The sequence below is a fragment of the Sylvia atricapilla genome, chromosome 1 (assembly GCF_009819655.1).
Source record: "Sylvia atricapilla isolate bSylAtr1 chromosome 1, bSylAtr1.pri, whole genome shotgun sequence".
Taxonomy (NCBI): domain Eukaryota; kingdom Metazoa; phylum Chordata; class Aves; order Passeriformes; family Sylviidae; genus Sylvia; species Sylvia atricapilla.
In genome coordinates, this window is record NC_089140.1 from 90,992,098 (window position 1) to 91,015,922 (window position 23,825).

Below are 23,825 nucleotides of genomic sequence, written 5' to 3' on the forward strand. Positions count from 1 at the left end.
GTTTATCCCATTGAACATGCTCAGTGGTGGATATACTTGTTTATTCATAAACAAGTGTGAGAAAAACTGTCATATGTCTTTCCCTGTCCATTCATCCTTGGAGGGTAATATTGGATGGGTATTTTTCAAATTAAGATTATGTTAAGTTAAGCTCTAAAACTACATCTGTATTTTGCCTCTATAGGCAAATTTGTTTCTACAATAATTATATTATTGTTTCTCATTCATATAGAGGTAGATTTCATAGCCTTCAACCACCTCTTATGAAACTGGTTTTCCATTTCAAACCAATAATTGCTGTTGTTTAATGTTTTGTATTGAATGACTGATGTATTCATAAAGTGATTGTGGGAACATCAGGCCTTGTTGCCATGGAAAAGAACCATTTACTTACACAAACACATTTCAAAAAGAAAAAAACACTTCTACAAGAGTTCATTAAGAGATAACTGTTTTATGAATATTGATCAGTTTGTAGAAAGAATTCTTTGCTATTTTTGGTTTATATATGTTGGTTTATATGTGTTAACTGGAGGATCACGTACAGGGTTGATGCTGAGTCAGTTCATACCCCACTTGGTGGTGACAGAAGGAAATGCGGTTTAGGGGATCATGTGAACCTGTCCACTTTCTGCATTAGCTCTCTCTTCTCTTTCTTCTTAATTTGGCAGGCAAAAATGTTCACCACCACTTCCTTTCTTCCCAACAGTCTTCCTGAGCCAAAATGCTGTGATGTTTCAGTCTTCTTGAGTTTTCTGTATTTCCCTTATTCCATTAGGTCCCAGGATTTCTCCTAAGGTTTATTTTTATCCTTGATGTATTTGTGAGATTCTTACTTAATTTTCTGAGTAATTTACCAAAAGTCTACTCGGCTGTATAGAAACTCATGCAACCAAGAGTTGTCACTGCTGACACTTTCTCAAGCCTCAGATGAGTTGTGAATACCACCTCAAGCTTCAGTTTCTCATTGGTGGGAAAGTTTACTCCAGCAGAGGACTAAGACATCTCACCTTACTGAGTTGGATCACTTGGCTCTTATCATAAGTGCTCCAGAGATCCTCAGTGTGGATTTCCTTTGGGGACATTCAACTCAGAGCTCTGTAGAAGAACATTCTGCAGTTTTCTTAGCTCCTCAAAGCACATCAGCACAACTGAGATTTCCTGGGGCCACACCACTGCTGCTTACCCAGAAGTTTTGCTGCTCCAAGGAGCTCTCCAGCAGTGCCACCGACAGCCCAGTGCAAAGTGCCTGAAGGTCACACCTCCCACCTCTCCTAAAGTCCTGTCACACTGCAACCTTAAAGAGGAGATGGTGACAACATAATAATTGCTCAGACAGAAGGGTTTGTTCTGAAATGTGTAACAGGCTGGTTAGTGGCTGTAGGTGAATACTGCGAAGGAGGTGAATGCCAAGTCAGACAAACCAGGCTGACACCAGCCATCACTGTTTAGAAATGTGCTACTTTTCCTGCCCTCATGCTGATAATGCTTGTCTCCCTGTGCTTATCTTGTCCTCTGCTGGTCTCTCAGTGAGCTGTGAAAAGTGGTATCAATAACAAGGGCATCAACCCCTTACTGTTTCTCTTCAATTCCTTGATCTCAGAAATTAAGATTTGGGTGTAAATGTAAGCTGTCAGGGGCTATGCTGAGAAAGAGTTTTTGATGGCTTTCATGTCAGCTCTGCAGGTGCTCTAGAAGAATTACACATGCTCACCTGTCGAAATGAAACTATGGAATAGACATCCCTAAAAAAATAACAGGAGGAATGCTAAAATTGCCAACTACACATTATTAAAAAAAATAAGGATAGATTTAAAGGAAGCACTTTATCATGGAAATAGCCACATCAATGAATTCTTCAAGTCCAGTAAAGATTACAGGCTTTTCTTCCAATACTGGAACAATCCAGTTTCCTGGAACATGCTCACACCTGACACAGTATGATACACCTGTACTGGGAAGATGCTTGTAGGTAAGATCCACGAGGATAACTTCAAGTTCGCATGGCAAGAGAAAAGATGTAAAGCTATGGATGGATATACACTGCATATTTAGCTATAGAAAAGAAAGCATCAGATCAATGCTTCCTATAACTCTCTGGCTTGAAAAAATAAACATTTTGTCTTGTAGAGATTTCCTAATGCAAGAATTCACAAAAACATCACCTTAAAAATAAGCAAATGTACTAATATTATGAAGAATATGTGGGAATTGCAAGGCAGAGTAGGTTCAGAGTTATCTGCTTGTATACTACATATGTATCTATATATGTAACTATATATACTACATATATATATATACATTTATATCATATATATGCTTCAAAAACAAACTAACAAACAAATCTCTTTATGATTTAGAGTTTAACAATGTAACTAAAAAATCTGTGGAAATATAAAATTAATTTTATGGTTGCTAGGTTTTGTTTCATGTTGGCTTGCTTTTTCAACTGAACATTCTTCTGTTGTATATCAGAGCAGAAGACCTGCAACATTTAAAGTGTGTGGTAGACTTGTGTTAAATGAAATCTAGTCTGACAGATGCTGAAAGAAAATAAATTATTTAAGAAAAATGTTGCATAAAAGTTTTACTGAACTGCGAGAAAGAAAAAATTCCCATGACTACCTACTTTGCTCTGAATAACGTCAATAGAAGTGGCAACACCAAAATAGCTATTTGTAAAAGAAAGATGTAATGGAAAAATCAAAAATCCCTGTAACTGCTATTCTTTTTTGTGTTTTGGGGGCATGTAGCTTTCAAGAGAGCTTAGTGCAACTATTCTGGGTTCTCATGTCAACTATTCCTATGAAATCAAGAGAAATACTTGGTGAATAAGATTTTAATATTTTTACTTTTCTATAGCTTTTAAACTATCTTCATATTTCTGTATTCATTTAGAATAGAGGAAAGAAAAATGGAGAGATTTTGTGGCATTTTTGGTTACACGTGTACGCTTTGGTCTAACTTGACCTTGGGTGTTACGGTGGTATTAATCCTGGATAAGTCTGTGGGGCAGCTCTGACCAGCTGAGCATACGCCATCCCACTCTTCAGATTTCAGGAAATGTGCTGGTCCAGTGGTCCAGTGAAAACAAATGAGGCATGTTAAAGGAAGATAAAACATGTCAACAGTGAAACACCAGCTCATGTCGTAGCTTATCAAGGATTAAATTAGGAGTTTACTGGGTCAAAGTCTCTAAGTACCAACACAGCAACAAAATTTTGTTATGCAGCCTTTGAATTCGGTAGACAAAACATAGTAAGAACTAAAGGAACCAGATAATTCATTCTAGACATCAGAACCAAAATTAGGGCTATTTTTCTGCAGTCAATTCAATTGGCTCAGCAAGAGCTATATAGGCTTATTGTCACAGGATGGTTTTTTTCTAAAAGAGATGTTTTATTTCAAACTGGAGTTAATGCAATGAAAAAATCTATATTCTGTGTTTTACTGAAGATGAGACAGCTAGCAAGACATCTCATTTAACTGTAGTGTCAATATAACTATGAAATATTAAGCCTCATTTCAGAGTCTTTCTTTAAAGCAGGACGGACATTGATTTAAGATTCCAAGTGTAATTTTAGTTTAGGCCTACATTTTTCACTGCTGAAACAAGACTTTACCAAAGATAAAGGCATACTTTGTACACCTTTAATCACCTGCCTTAGCCTGTAAGCTTGCTGGCATAACTATGTCTGTAAAAGTTGCAAAGATGTGTGGTTCATTCACTGGTGTCACTGCTCTAATGTAGGATCAGTTATACTGGCAAGTGTGAATCTTCAGAAGTAATCCGTCAAGAGCATGGATTTACAAGGCAATTGCCGATGATATTCCTTAGGTTAAGTATTGAGATATTTTCTCAGAAGACATTGAGTAGCCGTAAGATTCATGTACTTGAAATAAAAAAGGTAGTTTCTGTCAGTTTCCCCATGTGGAATTATTTTAGTAGGAAAGTGGTAAAATATTCTTGTTGACCTTTGTTAACTAAGTTCAACATGACCTTTCTTATCAAAATGAAGTTAGGTTATATCAAAGAAGGTTATCAATTTTAAAAGGTCAAAATGAAATCAGATCTTTTGAAGTAATCAAAATATTTCTGTTGACTTGACCTTTATTGATTTATTCATCCACTCATTTTCACATGAAAATTGTGTGTGGAAATATTTAGATCTGAGAGATTACTAGTATTCACAGAATTACCAGGGAGAAAAAATAAAAGTCTTCAAAATTTTTTATGAAAGACAAATGTTTTCATGTACATCTGTAGATTAAGATGCACCTTATGTTTGACTCTAAACAAGAAAACTTCTCTTCAACCAACTGAGAGAAAACAGCTTTTGTGTTGGGAAAGTTGAATTACCTAATTTTAGAAGGATTTATGGAAGAGGATTAGGGGTTTCTGCTTCAATCATCATGATGAAATTATGAAATATTAAGCTAGACTTAGGATTTAGAAATTAAAGATTTTGCTCAAAATTTTTGAAAACAAAGGAAAGACCTCCCTTACTAGAGCAGTTCCTTGATTATGTCTTAGTGCAGTCATAAAAATAGCAGCAAAATGATCCAGTAGGTTGATGGACCATCATCTTATCATTTTGGAGAATGTAAAAAATAAATTGAGGAAATTAAAACAATCCCTAATATTGAGAAATAACCTTTGTTTGTTTGGGGTTTTTTTGTTTTGGTTTTTGATTTTGGGGGTTTTTTTGCCACAGCCCAGAAACTATTCATTTATCAGTGTCTGCATAGGGTGGCAGTGGTCTCTGCTGATATTTGCCTCTGAAAATGTCATGCAACCCTACTTTATGCTTCTCTCTTCTCCCACATGATATATATGTTTCTAAATCCTCTTAGGGAATTGATTTTTCACTTTTTAAATTAAGTCAGTACCCATTTGTTGTTGTTGTCACTGCAATGCAAATAAGCATAGTGATAAATATTTTCAGAATCCATAAATCAAGGGAATTATAGCACTAAACAGAAAATATAGACAATTGTAAAGGTGAGATTGTTGTCCTCCTTGACCCAAATAGCTGGACACAGTTGAGGACCTGATTTTTCTTATAGGAGGAGCAACTGATGATAGATTCTTTCACTTGTTGGGTGCAAGTCTGGCTTATTTACAGGAGAAGTGTTAAATCCAGTTTCTCTAAGTGCCACATAACGGGCAGTAAGTCATATCCTTGCTTACAACTCAAAGCCTACCCACTAGGAAATTAATTACAAAAACAGCCTCTACCTTGTTTCCAGCTGGGGCCACCCAAACAGTTTGTCCCTGGCTGTTCTCTGTGGTTTCACTCTGCTGTTGGCCTTTCTGCCTTTGCCGTCCTTCCCAAGAAGGGAAGTTGTCGGTTTCCATTACCATAAGCAAGGAGGCATTGAATTGCTCCAGCCACCAAAAGGAGTGCCTGGCATGGCCTTCAGCATAGCAGGAAATCTAGCTAGGAAAGGAAAAAAAACTGGAAGGAACTCCAAGTCTGGGCTGTGAACCACAACTCTGAGCAGCTTCACAGGAAAGAAGGAGAAGGTGAAGGAAAGAAGGTGAATTGTGTGAAGCTGATACCAAGAACTGTACATTTCTGGAGGAATCCATACAGTGCAAGAGGGTCTGGGTAGTAACAGAGTTCCTCATTCCTCTGACCTACTTTTCTTATGTGTCTTGGCCCCTTGCCCTCCCTTCAAAGAAAACCACACTTCTGCTGGGAGTGCTTTATTGAGCCTTTGTAACACTTTGTAACTCTGTCTCCATGCACATATACAGAAACATTTCATTATCCAGTCACTAGATATGCAACTGGGGCAACATTCTCTGAGGAAATAATATGATGTAAAATTTTACTGAAGCAATAGCTGAGTGCAGAGTGGGAAGACTCAGTCATTTGAAACTCTCCATGATTCAAGAGAGTTTTGCCTTTTCCCTTTCATTTGCTAGTTTGCAATTGTACACAGGGATCACAGGAGTTTCTTGACTCAGTCTAAATTACTATTCTGCATTTTATGTTAATGCAAATGAATGAAACTACTTGTAGCAGGAGATGATATTAATATAAATAGCAAGAAATCTCTGGGAACCTTTTGGGTCTCAGAAAACAGTTTCATTTAAACAAAAATGAACCACCACAACAGGAAAATAAAACTCATTAAGTAAAGTGATGTTATAAATAATGCTGATGGGAGATTTTCTCTACAAATAAATGTATGGACAAATTCATGATACAAGAGTTTATAAATAGCTCTTCTGGCATTTTATCATCTTTAAATCAGACTAATTTACAGTATGTATGCTGACTGATTTACGGAATTATTTGTACAAGAGGTAGATGGGGACTTAAAAAGTAGATTTCTTTTAAATATATTGCAAGGTAATATCACTGTGTCTGTGTTATCAAACTTTTTTTTTTTTTTTTTTTTTTTTTGAGATAGTAAGAATTACAGTTGTTATCTCTAATATATTTGGGGGAGGAGGGGAGTTTTCCTCTCATTCTTTGCTTCCATTCAGTTGGAAATTTAGGCCTGGATTCTGTATATGTAACAAGCTGAGGCATGTAAAATAGCAACATCAATAGCCTTGCAGTCCCCAAAATGTCTCAGTACTTTTTCCTTGGCTTACATGGTACATCTTTTTTATTCTTTAGCAAACCAAATTGAGAAAAGTGGCTGAATAAAAAAAGGGGATAATCATGTTGGTATTCCAGCAGGTGTCATTTTTTTGTGTCAGGATTGCTAGCTAATCATCACTGAATTGCTGTCTCATACTAAAATACCACTTGGAATGAAGAATTTTTAGGAGTTACAGTATAAACAAATATAATGATTATTGAACCGTGCGAATAGTTTAATTGTTGAAGTATTTGTGAAGTATTTGTGAATGCCTTAAGTCTAGTCCATTGACTCAGGTGAGGTGGTGAACTGGATTTCAGAATAACAAGAAAATGAATGAAGTAGAAAATGCCCTTTAATCCCCTTCCATAACCTAAAGATACCCTTTAGTTAGCAAGGGGTGGGTATTCATATCTATGTAAGTTTGTGTCCTGAAACACTTCATACCTTGTCTTTCAATAATTGGAATGTTACAGAAGTGTCCGAATTCTCAATTCTCAGTTAATTAATTGAAAGGTAATTAAATTGGTCACTGGACTGCAAGAATTCAGTAATGGTTTTGTACTTTGCTGAGATACTCTCTGACATAAAATGGGATCTGTAATGTACCCAAACGTAAGCTCAGATATCAACAAAGACAAACAAGGTTGCCTGTTATTCTAGGTTGCTGACCAAATTTTTAATTGGAAGATATTCCAAATGAGCTACCCTGGCTTAGTAGTGCCATTCCTATTTTGCATTAATGAAAAGTATGACTGCACAATGTAAAAAATACATTAAACAAAAGGGATCCATTTCCTGGAAAATCTCTTCTTCATATCAGGTGTTTTGCTCTAAAAATACCTAGAAATCATTAAGTAATCAAAAAGTTGACAGTGTCTGCTCCTTCTCTTTTCATCAGTAATTAAGAGCCTGGCTCTCAATTTCACACTGTGTGCTCAAACTGTTTGAATCCTTTTATGAAACACCTTTACAGAATTTAGAGTATTAACCAACTATAATTATCCTTGGGAGGAAATAAAAAGTGAATTTAAGTAGGAACGATCTTCTAATTTAGCAATGTCTGAGTTTTGAGACAAGGAATCACATGTGAACTCCATATCACTGCTAAATATGCCAAATTAAAGATGCCAGAGATATCTAATTCACACTGCACACTAGCTGTAGTATACAGTGATTATGCCAGTTCAGTTGAAGCCATTTAAAGGGAAGATAAAACTGAGTGGGATAGTATATGAAGGCCATTCTAACAGTGTGACGGCGTTTTCCTGCAATGATCCTGCGTTTTCCTATACTGTGGGAAAAGCACAGTTTCTTTTAAACACAGTAAACAGAAGCTGAAACAATTTACCTTATGTTCCATACCCATCTTTTGAAAAGACTGAGGCCTAATGTTGTGACTTTCTCACTGGTGGAAGGGCAGCTTCAGAAATGGCCCAGAGTCACACCGGGGATCTGCTGCAATGTCCTCAGTGAACTTGCTGAGGGTGACCCCCTGTGAGATCTGTCACACCAGAGCTCTGCAGATACAATCTTCTGCTCCGCTGGCCACGGGACCAGGAGGAGACAGTATAGAAAAACTACCTTAGGAACATCAAGAACTTTTGGATGCTGTGTGCTAGCCCAGTCTGTTCCTCACAGACATTTGCTGGATAAAATGCCTCAGGGAACATAGACACTTCCTCCTTTTAAAACCTTTGTGAAGCTACAGAAAAGGAATAGCAATAAAGACATAAAATAAATCAAAGGTACATTAGTCATCATACAACTATCTGCCTCTTCCAGAGGGATTCTGGCTAGTATAACAACCACTAAGAAATTGTACTTATAGATTAAAAATAGATAAATAAAAATCAGATTTCTCTGATGGTTCCTGGTAGTTTTAAGCCTTGCTTCTCACTCTGCCAGTTCCCACCTAGGCCATCACTCACCTGTTATGACAAGGATCTGCCAGCCCTCACTGAAGAGCAAAGAAAAAGCAATAGAACTACAGAATTGACTAATAATAGTTTAAACACACACACACACAGGGGATATCAAGATTCTGTGGGTAATCTGTTTACTGGTTTGGGTTGCTTTCTAGATCTCATGTAAAACAAGAATTTTACTGGTGATGATACACAACTCTTGTATGAAGTGAACAGATTAAACTATTTATGTTCAACTGCTGAAAGCACTCCAGAAATTGATGTCAATGTCAGAAACCTTATTAGGTTTCAGAAGAGGTAGGAAAGCTTCAGCCTAATCACAAGATAGGAGGTCTTCAGGCTTTTGAGAATGACATCTGAAGGGCATTGAGATTGTTTTCTATAAAAGGAAAGGGCAAATTTCCAGTACATATATAATCACTGGTAGCATTTATGTTGTCATCCTCTCTAAAGCAATAACAAAGTGCACAAATGGTGGATGATTAGAGAGGTCAGTCAAGTGCCCCATTCAGCTGTAATTGTAGAGTTTTCAAAAATTCTTTTGACATCAGAAAATATCATATGTTTTTTTAACCCAGCTTTTTCTATGATTAGTTAATTCATGCAAAATCAGTGAAGAAACAGAATGGCAAATTAAAAGCAGTAGAACAGGAATGTCATTTTGCACTAGTGATAAGTAATCAGTAAAATCCATGCACTTTAAAATTCCTGCTACTTGACAACATTTAACCCCACATGCACAGGACCTCAGAAAATTTTTGTTTAAAATACTACCACCTTGAAGGTCTTGAAATGTAAATGTACACTTTTGCTCTAATCAGTATTGTCTCCTTCTCTGCTCTCTGCTCTGCACTTCACATGATTTTCCTATCTCACAAAGAAAATCTGAACACACTCTTTCAGTTAATTAACATCAATCTTGAACTACCATGCCTCATGAAATCTGACAGTCTTCCTACTAATGGAAGTAGGAATCTTCCTACTAAAACCATGCTTACTCTGTAATAGTATTTGAAAAAAAAATATGTTTTCTGCTTCATCATTTTTGTGCCTGGATCTTAAAAGAAGGTTTTGAGTAATGAATGAACATACACATTCCAGTTTTGAAGTAATTTTTTATTAGAGAATATATAAATCATATAAAATTAAATAAACATATCATCTGCCACAAACCAAATAGGAGTTGCATTTCAGTAATATTCCTCAAAACAGGTAATTATTCCAATTACTAATAGTTACTTTGAACTGGAGGAATCCTTCAGTCCAGGTGTGATTAGAGTTTACAATCCAGGAACAAGGAAAAGATACTACATGGCATCATCCATCACACAAGGTGAAAGTTCTCATTATTTATACACTTTCTTGCTTCAAAAAAGTGGGAAACTGAAGTGGAAGAAATACCTGGCAGGAGGGAGGTGGAACTGGAGAAGCAAAGAGACAGTCCTGTGCTGACTCACCAGTATGAAGGAAAAAAAAAAAAAGGAGAGCACTCTGATGATCAAAACCTTAAATTTTATGTCCCTTATGTAATTCTAGACCATGAGAAATAGAGATTTTGGGAGGCTTAGATGTAATTTAGAATTTTAGAAACATTTCTCTGTAGTACAGTCCTGGTGACACATCAGTAACACATTCAGAGCTCAGTGTGAATGATTTGTCCTGTGAAGTTTATTACATAATAGAAAAAAATGATGTTAAACATATTCAGTTGTAACTTTGACATGAAAAAGGTGCTTTCAGTGCACCTGAATTTTAGCACTGGGCTTTGTCATCGATCAGGGAGAATGAGGTAGTTCAACTGATCCCCAGACACACATTTGTAGCATCTTACATGTTGTGATGACATTTAATGTTTTCAGTCATTTCAGTTCTTCAGCTAATGGTTGTTTGCCTGCCATCAACAACCATTAGGATGGAGTCATAAGCTCTTTGGGAGAGTTAATATTGCTGCCTTGGGTTTTATCTTATTTTATTTTAGGACACCTTTTTTTCCAAGAGCTTTATTTTTCCATTTAGGATTTCTACTGAAGTTCAGGGTAGGAAAAGGTTTTAAATACTAATGCGTGCCTAGTGAAGGCTTTGCAAAGAAAATTGTGAATAGTTTGACTGTCCAGTGCATCATAGCACAAGGCTGTTCGGGTTTTCTCATTTTTTTTACAGTGTATGAGATCAGGGGAAATGCCTCACATACAAAAACATCAGTGGAAGAAAGTGAACTGAAGATTATTGCTGTGACCACTGAAATACATAGCAGAAGTCATACATCATCAGGGGACGCAAAAATAAGCGTTAGGAAATTAATCAGATCTCCTCAAAGTCCTTCCATGTACAATTCTACTTTTCAGTTGGTGAAAACATTATTTTTCCTTATATAATACTCATTATTCTTCTGCATGAGACATTTTACATATGTTAGCCATAAAAAAAGAAAATTGGAAAGCCCATTGGGACAACCAGGTACAGAAAGCTACGTCTGGCTTGATCTTAGTTTGGCTGAAGTTCAAATCCAGTTTTTCAAAGCAGAAAGGAAAAATAGCTTTCAGGCTTTTCTGTAAACACAGCAGACTGTAGGTACGTGCATCTCAGAATAGCCAACAGAAGTGTTCTGCAGTATGTACCTAAAACAAGTTCTCTTAGAATCACATACAAGATCCTTGTGTTCTTTTACAATGTACATTGTTAACAAGCAGTCTAGCAGTCTGATATTTGTTCTAGCAGTTCTAATATCTATTCTAATTGTGTACAGCATAGTAGCTAGTAACCCTTTCCTCTGGGTGTCAACTGTTCTTTCCCCTGTCCATTAAAAAAAAAAAAAAAAAAAAAAAAAAAAGCCCACCACAAAAACTGAGTAGGTCAAGGAGGGTTTTTTTGCAGATTTGTCTGGGCCTTTGCTATTGCTCCTCTTTCATACAAACCGTTCTGATAGTCTTCAATTCTTCTTGATTCTACAATATTATACAATCTCCTTTTCAAAATAAATGGAAAGCTGCAAAGCTTCCAGCAATATTTCATTTTGCACAGGCAATCACTGTCTTTAAAAGACCTTTTTTTTTTTTTGATTTATGATCTCTCCTAAGCTACTGGTATAGCTTCCATAGTAAATGGTCTTTGATTTAGCTCAGGGTTAGCAATGAAAAACCACCTGAAACACAGCAATGTTTCATGCATTGTTTATCAGCCATTTGCCAGTGACACAAGAACTGCAGGTGAAAGGAAAGCAAAATTTAAATACATTCTTTTTCATGCCTGTGCTTTCAAGCTGTTTGCCATATAGAAAAAGTAGATGTCCTAAAGCTAATAAATATGACTAACAGTATTATATACAGAGTGACTTCAGATATTTTCTTTCAGGTTTGTAGTAGATGTGACCTCACCAGGTAGTAGCTGTGAAGCAGCTGTTTCCTCAGAACCTTGCTTTTCACTGTATTTCTCTGCAGGTTCATGGGTCTGCTCTCATCACCAGTTACCCTTAAATTGTCCACTCTGTATCCTACACATCCTCAATCTACTGAAAATAGAGCTAAGTACTACTGAGGTGTGTAGCAAAGGAAATCTGAGTCCAAACATTTCACCTTTTGTTTTTGCAGCCGGACCCTGCGGGCAGAGACATCTCCATCCGACCAATCCTGGAGCACTGCGAAAACACCCACATGACCATTTGGCTTGGGATTGTCTATGCTTACAAAGGGCTGCTGATGGTAAGCACAGCTTCTTCTGCACAACACTGACTACAAGCTGCTCTTTACTCATAGGCATAAACCGAATTATATTTGCTTTCCTGATGGCTGGGAGTGAGTAAAAGCTGCCTCGAGCACAACTTCTATAAACAGATCTGTTTTAGCATTCATTAAACAGTAATATGTGGATATATGCATATGTAAAATAAATAAGACCTCAGTAGCATTTAAGCTGAATGAAGCTTAGAAATACAGTAGTGAAAAGATGGGCCTATAAATGAGACAACTTTGTAAATACAAAAGTTAAATCATCCAACTTCTGGTAAGTTCTCCAAAAAGGTAGAACAAGGTTGTCCAAGATGTCTTGCCTCTTAGTTGCTTATGTATTTGAGGAAAAGTCATGAGATGCAAAATTGATCTGGGACCTGAATCAAAATAACCCTTTTATCACTGAGGCCCATCTCCATAAAAAGATTTAGTAACTGAAACAGACCTCAGGAACCAGGGACCCTGAGGCTTGATAGTTAAAAAAAAAAAAGGAACTGCATAGGTGACTGTTAGTGATTAAAAGCTCCTGAGCCTGAAGGTTTTGAAAACATCTGATACTGACAGCACTGACCAGCGGACACCTATCTCAAGTTGAGCCCCATCTGGATCCTAAGCCTGATAGACATTAGTCTACACTGCCTGGAGGGGTCAATCTGTTCTGTGCATTTGGAGCATGCTGGTTCATTAGGACACTGGGGAAAGATTGGATCAGCTGCTTCCACTTGGTGTGGTTGGTGCTCCTGCCCAGAGGGGGCTGCTGGTGCCTGGAGTCCTCTTCTTCCCTCTCTCCTATGAATGACTGCTCTGATAAATCCTGCTGCTTTTCATGCTGCTTTTTTTCAGGCTGAAAAGTCTTTAAATATCCAATACAAGGTTCAGCAGGGAGGGATGAGAAGTTTTGTTTCTTTAAATTCTGAACAGTTGCTTTGCAGTCTGACCACTCTGCTGGGGTGAGCCTTCAAGCAAGGAGGTACTAGCATCAAGTGTCTCCAGGTCCCAGGTGAGAGCTCTGATCCTCGAGCTACTAGCCCAAAGGAAGCCTTCTCAGCTTTCCATCGAATAAAAAGAGAAAAAAAGAGCAATTTTAGGTGTAGATGCCTCCTTTTCACAGAATGTGCCAGCAGGCTGTGAAATAAAGAGCTAGGACATATGTGCTCCCTCCAAAGGGATCCGGAATTAGGAGAGATTCCACACCTCAGCATGTCTTACTGGTTGGTCAGTTTGGAGTAGCTCTGGATGCACATTAACCTTGGCATGTAGCACAGCATCAAGGAATTTGTGCCCTAAAGGGCACCACAAGTTTGGAGCTGTGACATTGACCAGCACTGGGGCCACAGTAAGATTCAAACAAATAGTAAGGTTTTTTTTGTTTTTTTAAATAGCTTCATCAATGTTTTCAGTTAAAATACTTTAAACATACGTTCTTTGGCATCTGTCCTTGAGATTTCAAGTTTGAGTGGTGTTAGACAATAGTCAAACTGCCTGGGTTGTCACTAGTCCTTTGCTTAGGTTGGTTTGTCAGCATGCACGTTGGACTATTTTCTACAAGATATGTCACTCTCTTTAAGTCTGCAAGTGTCATTTGCAAACTTATTTTGCAAATGCCATTACATCATTGGACAATAATATGTGCATATATGTGCATATGTAAAATACCAATTCACTATTGATTTTTTTGGTTTGCAGTATATCTATAATCTTCAGCTTAAGTGCCACTAGTATCTTATTTATTTTACATATGCCATTATGCGCTTATTTCAGACACACAGTGATTCATAACCGCCAGTGAAATACACACATTTTATTACTCCAGTGCCCTCTTAACACACAAATTATTACATATTAAAAAGGAAGATACTCATCTGAAACATCTAAATAGTTGCTATGATTGAGTGAATGAGTGGTATGAGGACAACAGAATTGATGCATTTTATCTCATTATGAAAGATGTTTCTGTACACCACACATATTTTCCCTTCAGAACAAAAAAAAACAGAACCTGTCATGTTACTGTATCATTTTATAAAAGCTTACCTAATACAAGATTCTGTGATTTTTAATAATGAAACACATGTCTAATTTAACATGCTATATACTAAAGAGTTAGTATTACTAATTATAGCACAATGCAATGTTTAAGGTGAAATGGCTTTACTTGGGCCAAAATTATTTACTGTGACCTCTTGTGTCAAAATTGGAATACAACCACCCAAAAATGGGGTTAACCTAAAAAAGTTCCTTTCTTTTTTCGTTTTGAAGTAAAAGCAATGCTGTCCATTCTGATGTCTTAAATGCACTGATGCAGTGAATAAATCACTTGATAGGGCAGAGAGCAGAAGGGCACAAAGGGCAGGGAAGGCAAGGAATGGCAAAATAAGGGGAGGCATTACTTGGCAGGATACACTGGTTCCCTCTACATTAAAGTAAGCAAACTCTGAAAGTCAGATTCACAATTCTTCAATTGCCTCTGAAGGGATATGAGGAAATGTTTACTCTGCATGAAGTTATTAAATTCAGATTTCTCAGGTGACTAGAGAGTAACAGGAAAATTGCCATCCCAAATTTTACCTTTACCATTTTACTAATCTTTTTAATGACCAGTGTATTAGTCTTCTCCAGTTCCTCCATACATAGAGAATTCACTGTTTTCTGCCATCTCAAGTTCAGCTCTGAAAAGGCTGCATACAAATTCAAGCTCTATGTGTGCATGTTGACCATCACAGAATTACAGAATCAATTAGGTTGAAAAAGGCTCCTGAGATCAAGTCCAGCCTATTCCTGAACACCACCATGTCAACTAGATAAGTTGCATGTCGACTAGTCAGTTGCAGTATTTTGATTTTTGATGAGGCAGACATAATCGAAAAGCACCTTTTTTTCATATATTCCAGAGGATGATAGAAAACACACCATCTTAAACTTGCTGGTGGTGCATTGTAAGGGAGTGCACTAACATCTGTCTGAGGGGTGTGAGTTGTTTGTCTCATCTCAGCCAGGACAATACCAGACTGGACTCCTAGAATGCTTTGCTTATTAATCACTCACACATTAATCTTGTCTACTGTTTAATTCCTGTCTTCCTCATGATGCTTTGAGTTAAGATGTACATATGACTCAAGATGCACATATGTTGGAAGTTTCATTGTGCCCCTGACATGTTATTACAGGTACCTGTTATTCACCTACTGAGAAACGGGCTTTTGAGGCAAAACTATATTATAAGCTTTACTGTTGTTCTCTGTATGAAATCCTACTTTTGCCCTGTGTTAATTGAGGGGGTTTTAAGCCATAACTAATAATAGTGATGACGTCTCATACACTGTTTTTAATGTGTTGTCCTTGGCCAACCTTGCCAAGAATGAAAATATCAGTATTTCATTTCTGAGATAGGAAAAAAATAATGCATATTCATCATGGCACTTGATAAATGTCACTAAGAATAAGAAATTTATTTTCTTCTAACAATTCAAATTCCAACTATAGTTGATATACTGCCCAACACAACTCTGTAATTGATTTAGAAGCCAAAGAAAATATTAATTCAACTAAAATATATCCTTGGGATAATATTCAATTGTAATTTCAAATCTGAAAGAATCCTCTGCTTCCTAAGGCTGAATTTGTCTTACTTCCAAGCCTTGATAGAACTTTGGTAGGTCTTGCATATATGTCAACCCTCTAATTCTAAAATGACCTGATATCTTAATTTCCAGGCAAATTTCCTTGCATTTGGCCATATTTCTGTGATTTCTCTAAAAATCTTTCTGTGAGCTGTCTACCATTCTTCCTGTCTTATTCCTCTGCATCATTTTCAGCCATGTTATTATCTCCTCCAAGTCGATGTAGATATGTGGGAAAGCTTAAGTTAGAATTTTTTAATCCTCTTTTTTTAGTAGCTTCTCATTTATAGTTATATGTTGAGATCCATCACATAGATTTCAATCAGTTTAATTTTTTAATTGATTTTATAGCATTCTATATTTAAATAATGATATTGTCCAGTATTAAGACAAACACTACTGAGAAATCCATGAATGTAATTACCTTTATTCAGTCTTGCAAACTCATTTAAAAAGAAATAATAGCAATTTGAATTATATTGCTATCCCTTTTTTTTTCCTCACTTATTGGCTGAGTTCATGTGTCAGCCATTTCATTAATTTGCTTAGGATAGAAATTACGGTAATAGCTCTGTAATCACTGGGGTGTTCCACTTTCTCTTTTCCCATCTGGCTTCTTTGTATCTTAAGTGGAGCTTTGCCAGAATTCCAGTAAATATCAACAATTAAGTCCAGCAGTCCAGACAACTTCTACATCACTTCTTAAAGCTACTGCATGTAAGTTATGGGGTCTCTGTGATTGCCACTCTTGTCTTGACAGAGTTTTCAAGAGCTCTCTCTTACTGCTGGAATAAGCGGCACTTCACTGTTTTGGCAAGATGTGAATGGACTCTTCCATCTCTGTGTAAATATAGGACAAAACCCCTTGTTAAGTGTATCTTATCATGCATCATTGCTACTGAATTTGTCATCTTCCAAGGAATGAATCATTACTATGATTCATTTTTCTCAACTTACATTTTTATAAATCCTTATGAATTCTGTTAATGCTGCTAGCCATTCATTTACTACTATACCTTTAACTTACCTTCCCACTACATCTATTTTCGATTTGTGATTCATAATAATCATTATGAAGTTTCTCTTTTTAACTTTTGTTACATTCTGTCCCATCTTTGGCCGATTGTATTGTTGGTTTTACATTCCACAACAACCAAAACAATTTTTAAGGTAAGAATAGCTTTTTTACACATGTGCAGCTTAGGACAGATCATTTACAGCACATACACAAATATCTTTCAGTTGCTGTTTGTAAATATGCCTGTTGCTGCCCCTTCTCCCTTCTCCAGGGGTTTCCTTTGCTTTGTTGGCTAATATACAAATATTACTTTTCCATTTTTTTCATGCACTTGGAAGTAGATTTTCAAAAAAAGGAGTTAGGTACCATGGTTTAGAGTTTGGGTTCCAGTAAGTGCCCTGCAGCCCAGTCTTCAGTCAGCACTTGATGTTGTTGCCTCGGCAGGCAGGAGGGGAAGGAGATGCTGGTTGTCTGATGGGCACCAGTTTGCAAATATCCAGCAGAAAACTTGGTCACTGAGAGCATTTAGGTACCTACACATGGTACTGGGGGATGGTCTGGCTGTCCTTGCTGGATGTTGGATGAAGCTTCACACTACTGCTCCAGGTGCTTGAGCCCTCTGTGTGTGTCGAGCCCACAGAGGAGCTGCATATAACTGCAGCTGTGGTGTGCAACACATGATCCTCCTTTTATTACTTTACTATTATTTTATATTTACTCAATGAAAGCTGAATGTAAATAATTTGGGTGGTTTTGGTTGGTTTTTTTTTTTACTAAGTAAAGGGAAGCAGTGGAGCAACTCACCCAGAGAGTTTGATCAACCTTTGCCCTTAAAAGGTTCCAGAACCAGACTGGATAAAAGTATGAACAACCTGGACTGAATTCACATCTGTGCCTGCTTTTTGAGCAGGAGGTTGCACTAGATTATTTCCTCCAGTCCATCTCAACTATTTTATAAAATTCTATCAACCATATTATTAATTAATTCCTTTATAAAATTAATAAATTCGATGTGTAGAAAAATTGAATCATTTTCAGATTATGTTAAAATTCCCAATTGTTTTCTGATAATACCTTTGATTTTTAGCACATATATTTGCATTTGTTTCTAATTCCCTTCATTATCAGAAGAAGGACCTACCTCCTTACGAATTAACTTGCATGATTCCAAATCAGGTATAGGGTGAGATCCATCTGTCCTATCTTACAGAGAGGAAGATAGTTAAGCTTTGAGGCAGGAGAAAGTAGTTTATAGTGGTACCAGATATTTATTGTGTCTTCAATAAAACATGGACAGTATTTTAGCATCCAAAACCACATTTCCACATGGTTTTGTGGAATAAATTTTTCCCTAATAGGACCATAAGGAAACTTTAAATATATTTTTGAAATATTGCAGATAGTGCAGTATTCCCTTACATGTCTCTTGGCATCAGTTTTGTATTGCAGAAATTGATTTAAACTGTAGCACACACACTGGCTTTTGGCAGAGGTGCTTCACCTCTTTACAGAGCTGTGATTGTGGTAATCTTATGCCATAGACAATACAAAGCTATTCCAAATGGATATTTGCTAATGACCAATAGTGCATTTGTTTCAACTGAGTTACTATGATGTGTTTCATGACTAAGCAGAATTTTCATGGAAAAAGTCAAATACACTCTGAATGGAAAGAGAGGAAAATATTTTATTGACCTGCTGATTTGGGAGGCTGGAGTAGAAACTGAAATCTGAATGTCTGTTAATGTTCACAGCTTTGTGCAGCTGCTTTTCTGTCATGTACTGGGAAAAAAGTTTTTTGCCAAGACCTTTAAGAAGAAAGTCCTTCAGCTGAGTAGCTGAATATGCATATCTTGCAATTAAAATCAATATTTATCTCTTGTCATAATGCTTAATAGAAATATCAAGCTTGCCCTTAGTAATGTCTGTCCAGAGCAGCTCGGTGAAAATTAACTAAATACACAGCTGACTCATAGCAGATCAGGGGAGTGAGCAATGGTTTAACATCAGATTGCACTGACAGTGAAGGCAAGAGACCTAAAAGGGAATAGTTTGTCTTTCAGTTTTCTAACCTTACTTATTGTACAGGTAATTAAAAAAAATCAAAAAAACAAAACACATACACACACACACAAAGAAAAAAAAAAAAAAAAAAACAAAAAAAAACAAACAAACACAAACAAACAAAAAAACTTTTCTATGCATCTTTCTGAAAGCAGCTCAGTATATTGTACTGAAAATTCTCCAGTGAAAACATGAAAACCAAAAATTGTTTTATTTTTTTTAATATCTGCGGCCATTTCACTGAAATAAAAATGTGCCTGTGTCTGTGATGAATTGGATTTAATGAATGAACCTAAGTAGAGAAACGCACAGCTCAAGCTTCACAGTTACTTCAGGCTGAAAGTTCTTTACAGGCCAGAGTCCAAAGCTGCCTTGATTTAGGGAGGCCAGGAGGACACATCTCACAGTAATCTAGCTAGAAGAAACAAAATCAAAACAAACAAAACTCTCCAGATGTCAAATCTTTGAAGAAAAGGCTTGCTGTTATTCTGTTATGTGACACACAGCAGGGCTACAAATCCACAAGTGAACAGGGTCAGTGCTGCTACAATACAGCAATTAGCTGCAAAACTGCAGCCTGGTCCAATATATAATCTGTCCAAAACCATATCCCCTAGTTATTGGCAAGCATGACTACTGACAAGACTGGAGATTTTTCCTCTGGTATTTATCAGCTTTTGTCAGATCTCTTTAGTGTAGTTTTCACTGTCTTTCTTTTCTAATACTGTTCGTAACCTAGGCTGACATGACCTTGAAATGAAACATTTAAAAAATGTTTTAGGGGAGTACAGGGCAATGGAGGTGAATAATTAATTTCCTTCCTGTCATGTGACAGTCTGTGCAATCCAATAGCAAATTAGGCACTTGGTTGCATCAATATATGTTTTGGATCTAAGCAATTGTTACTGTGTTTGGTAGTAATTTTTTATGAACAAGATTTAAAATTAACTGGCTGGTAGAGTTTTAAAAAACAGTGTTAAATATTTTCCAATATTTCAGCTACAAACAGTTTTATTATATTCCCAGGTATCTTGTACTTTGGTCAGTACAAGATTTTCTAAAGTAAAGTGTGCCTGTTGAATGTAAACACAAGTATAATATTCTCCATACACCTGTCACACCTTTAACATTTTAATACAGATTTCTTTTAGTGACCACTATTCTATCTTTAATCACAGTGATACAGTCCTATGGACTTCAGATACTGTTTTCCCCAAATTTATACAGTGGTTTTCCCACAGCCTTTTTAGGTGCACTGAGAACACAGCCTAAATGTACCATACAAACAGCTGCAAAGGAAAAACTCTAAATCAGTGTCAAATGGAAGATGCCTACTCTCAAACAAAAGATGAAACAAACCAATCCTGCCTGTACAGCTGCCCATATCTTCTGAGAAAATCCAAAACAGTATTTTATGACACTTTGTACATCAAGAAAATATGTGTATTTGACCACTAAAAATGAAAAAGGCTTTAAGTTTATGAATAACAGTGTAGGAAGCCTTCCTAGCTGCTTTCTCAGTGTCATTGGTTGAGATCCAAAAAGGACTAAAATTAGGCCATTAGATATGACAGTAGGCTGAAGTGTCCTTAAATTTTAGACAACTTTCTATAGGGGAATGTGTAGACTTGAGTTATTCAAAGTCCTTTGGAGATGAATGGGATCCAGGAGAAGCCTCAGGATGGGAATTGTAACTGGTGTAAAGCAGTGGGGACAGATGTGTCCTACACCTGTGTGAATCCAGCACTTCAGCACTGCTAAGAGCTACCTGCTTCCATCCCAATGTGTATTTATGCATGCCTTCTCTAAAGCCTGTTTAATCAAAATCCTCAGTAGAGATCAGAATGAACATCCCACACAAGTGCCCAATTAATTAAGACAGTCACTCTCTCACTGCATAAAATCCAACAGCTCTGAAAGAAGTTTGAGAGCTCCTTCTGAAGTCAGGCTCTGCTCTGGGGTTAGGGAGCACGTCTCAGGCAAAATTTGGAATTGTGCTGTGTTCTCCAAACATGAAGCTATGGCAATGGTCATCACCTGCCTCATCACCAGCATCATTGTCTTGCATGAAGATGCTGCTGATGTATTTTGTGTGTGGCTCAAGGCAGTAGACAGACTGAGATGCCTTTAGCAGCTTGAGCCCTCTAGGAGCAATAGGAGGAGAGACAGCTGCATTGCAAACCCTGGCAGGCAGCACAAAAATATCAAATAGTCTTTAAATTCCACAGCAGCCTCAAGAATTAGGCGCCCCCAAGGATAATTTGAAATGTAATTTTATTATCTGGGGAAGATGAAAAGTTTAGATACCAGGAGTAAAGAGGAGCTGAACTAGGTACTGTGAGTCTGTGGTTTTGACCCTAGCTCCCAAGTTTCATATTTAAGAAATCAGGACCTTCCACTAGCAATGTCTGCATCCCATTCCTCAACCAAGCCATTTTACAGGATTTTACCGAGGGATTTACAGGATTTTTACAGACATAAAACTGAATCTTTCATGTGTGCATATTGTCTGAGCCTCAGGAATGGGTAAAATAGGAGGGGCAGGTGGAGGAAAAGCAAAGAATCATGGTACCTCAGGAAGGCTTTATCTCAGAGGAAAAACTTTACCAGTCCCACAGGGCCCTGAAGGCATCTGTAGCAGGCAAACAAGGAGCACCTCTGCAGCCACTATTCCCTGGCAGCAGGAAGCAGAAAACTCTCAGCTTTTATCCATGTTTGAATCTCAGAGATCAGCTGTGACTTCTAGAAAAAAATACCTCTTCCTGAGGCTAGCATCTTACCCAAAATGCTAATAAAAATTAAAAACAGTGCTCCCAGATTTATAGTGCCTCATTCTGAGGAAACCCACTTGCTGCAAGAGCCTCTCCCTTTCTTTAGTTATCATATAAATAAACATGTATCTTCCTTTCATCTGAAAGATAGTTAACTATTTTCCATGCTGTTCTCAATTATAAATGAGAATGGGCCCAACCCCACAACACTCTTCAAATGATCTTTTTTCCATTATAATTTATATTTTAGATCATTTTATAACTGCTTCAGCTATAAATTCATCCCCATTATTTGTAATAAGTGCTGGCCTCATGTAAGTATGCTGGCTGTTTTCCCAGAATAATGCTTTTGGAATGGAATCTGTTCATACTGGGGGGAGTGGAGGAGAGTGAAGGATGACCTACAACCCTAAAAATCTCATTAATAATTAACCATAGTGTGAGAAGATAGAAATGTTTTCCATAGTTAATCAGGGTCTCATCCCTTAAAAAATGTGATGTAGAAATACCAACAAAGATTCCTTCTATCCCTCAAAACACCTCAGTCCAGACCAGCCTGTTTGTCAGTTCAGAGCTGGCAAAATGTAAATTTGCAGCAGAACTGAGGAGTGCAGCACCAAGATTGCAGGGTGTGGAGAACAAGTGGCCCCCGAGATGGTGGGGCTTGGGGGGAACAGGTTTGTGCCCTGAAGAAAGGTAGCACCACTGTATGCCCCTCCATGCACCCAGGTGAATACAGTGACAATTTGCTTCTGCAGAGTCTGTAAAGGAGTCTGCACATTCCTGCTCTGCCTGTGCAAAGTGCCAGACCCAACAGCAAGGGAGTGCTGCTGGCATCATGCCCTATTGGAGGCATTACCTTGTTTACCAGAGGGGCTCTGAAAATGTTTAAGAGGATGAGCTGTTGCTTTGGCACAAAGCTTGATTAGGGGCTCACTCAGCTCAGCTTCCCAGCTGAATGGCTAAGACCCATTGCTGACTCAGGCACCTGTCTCCAGACCCCTTCAGAACATCCCCTTCCCATGCTCTGCCTGCAGCAGCCACTACAGTTCTTCCTGCAATTCTTGGGCTGCTGGGGAGGTGAGTAGAAGAGGCAATGGGCTGGAGTGAGGTGTGGGCTCTAATCCTACTAGAGGAGATTAAACTGAAGAGGCTGGACTCCAACAACAAGACGATGGAGTGCCCTGGACAGGACCATCTCCTGCGGCAGCATGTAGAGGGATAGGGTGGGAATCTTGATGAGAAAGACTTGGGTAGGGAGTGCAAGGGCAGCTACGGCTGCTGTTGCTGCGGCAATATATCTTGATAGGGATTGCAGCATTGATGGCAGCATTGGAAAGTGGGTGAGCAAATGGTTCTACATCCCTTGCTTGCCTGGACTGGGAAGCCCCTGCAGCCTGCCACACTCCATGGGCTGAAAATAGATGCCTTATCTGTCAAAGCCTCCCAGCCAGCTCTGTTCATGACCATGTGGCAGGGTGACATATGTGCTGTAGGCAAGAGAATGAAACAAGCCAGCAGACAAGCTCAGGGAGGGCAGGGCTGGCAGTTCAGCAGCATGTCCTGGTTGGAAGTGCCTGGATGAGTAGGTAGGTGGCTGCAGCCTGCAAGTGCCTATGGGAGTGCAAAGTAGCTGAGTCACAAGTGGTTGGCTTTGTTGCTTTTGTTATTTGAGATTAAAACTAAGCAAATAATCAAGGAAACTTGCATTGCTAGTGTCCCGGTGTTACTACAACTTGGGTTGAAACCCAAGTTTGTAGAGCAAACATCAGTCTGCCATTTCCCTTCTCTATTTTGCTTGTCTGGCAACTGTTCTTCTAGTCCAGGTTATTTGCCATAGGAAAAAAAGCAAACAGAAGAATAGAAGGTAAACTATAATAGACAACTGCAATTAATCCCTCAAACGGCATCCCCATTGATGTCCAATTTCCTGGATTACACATAAATTGAAGTTGTCTAAAAGAGAATATTGTCTTCATGACATGGCAGTGGACAAATGTGATGGTCTGGGAGGAAGGCTACTGAGGGCACCTTTGTTCTTCCTCCTTCTTGCCTGTCCCTGCATTGTGATCAGAAGAAAAGCTAGAAAACATAGAAAC

At 37.9% G+C, this 23,825-nt stretch overlaps 1 protein-coding gene across 1 annotated transcript in view; it reads left to right on the plus strand.

Moving 5' to 3' along the window:
• Window positions 1-23,825, plus strand: part of GABBR2 (gamma-aminobutyric acid type B receptor subunit 2) — a 244,100-nt gene that overhangs the window by 192,243 nt on the left and 28,032 nt on the right. Inside the window, exon 12 of the mRNA XM_066313731.1 lies at window positions 12,116-12,226. Coding sequence (XP_066169828.1) covers window positions 12,116-12,226 — 111 coding nt within the window. The remainder of the gene's footprint in view (window positions 1-12,115; window positions 12,227-23,825) is intronic.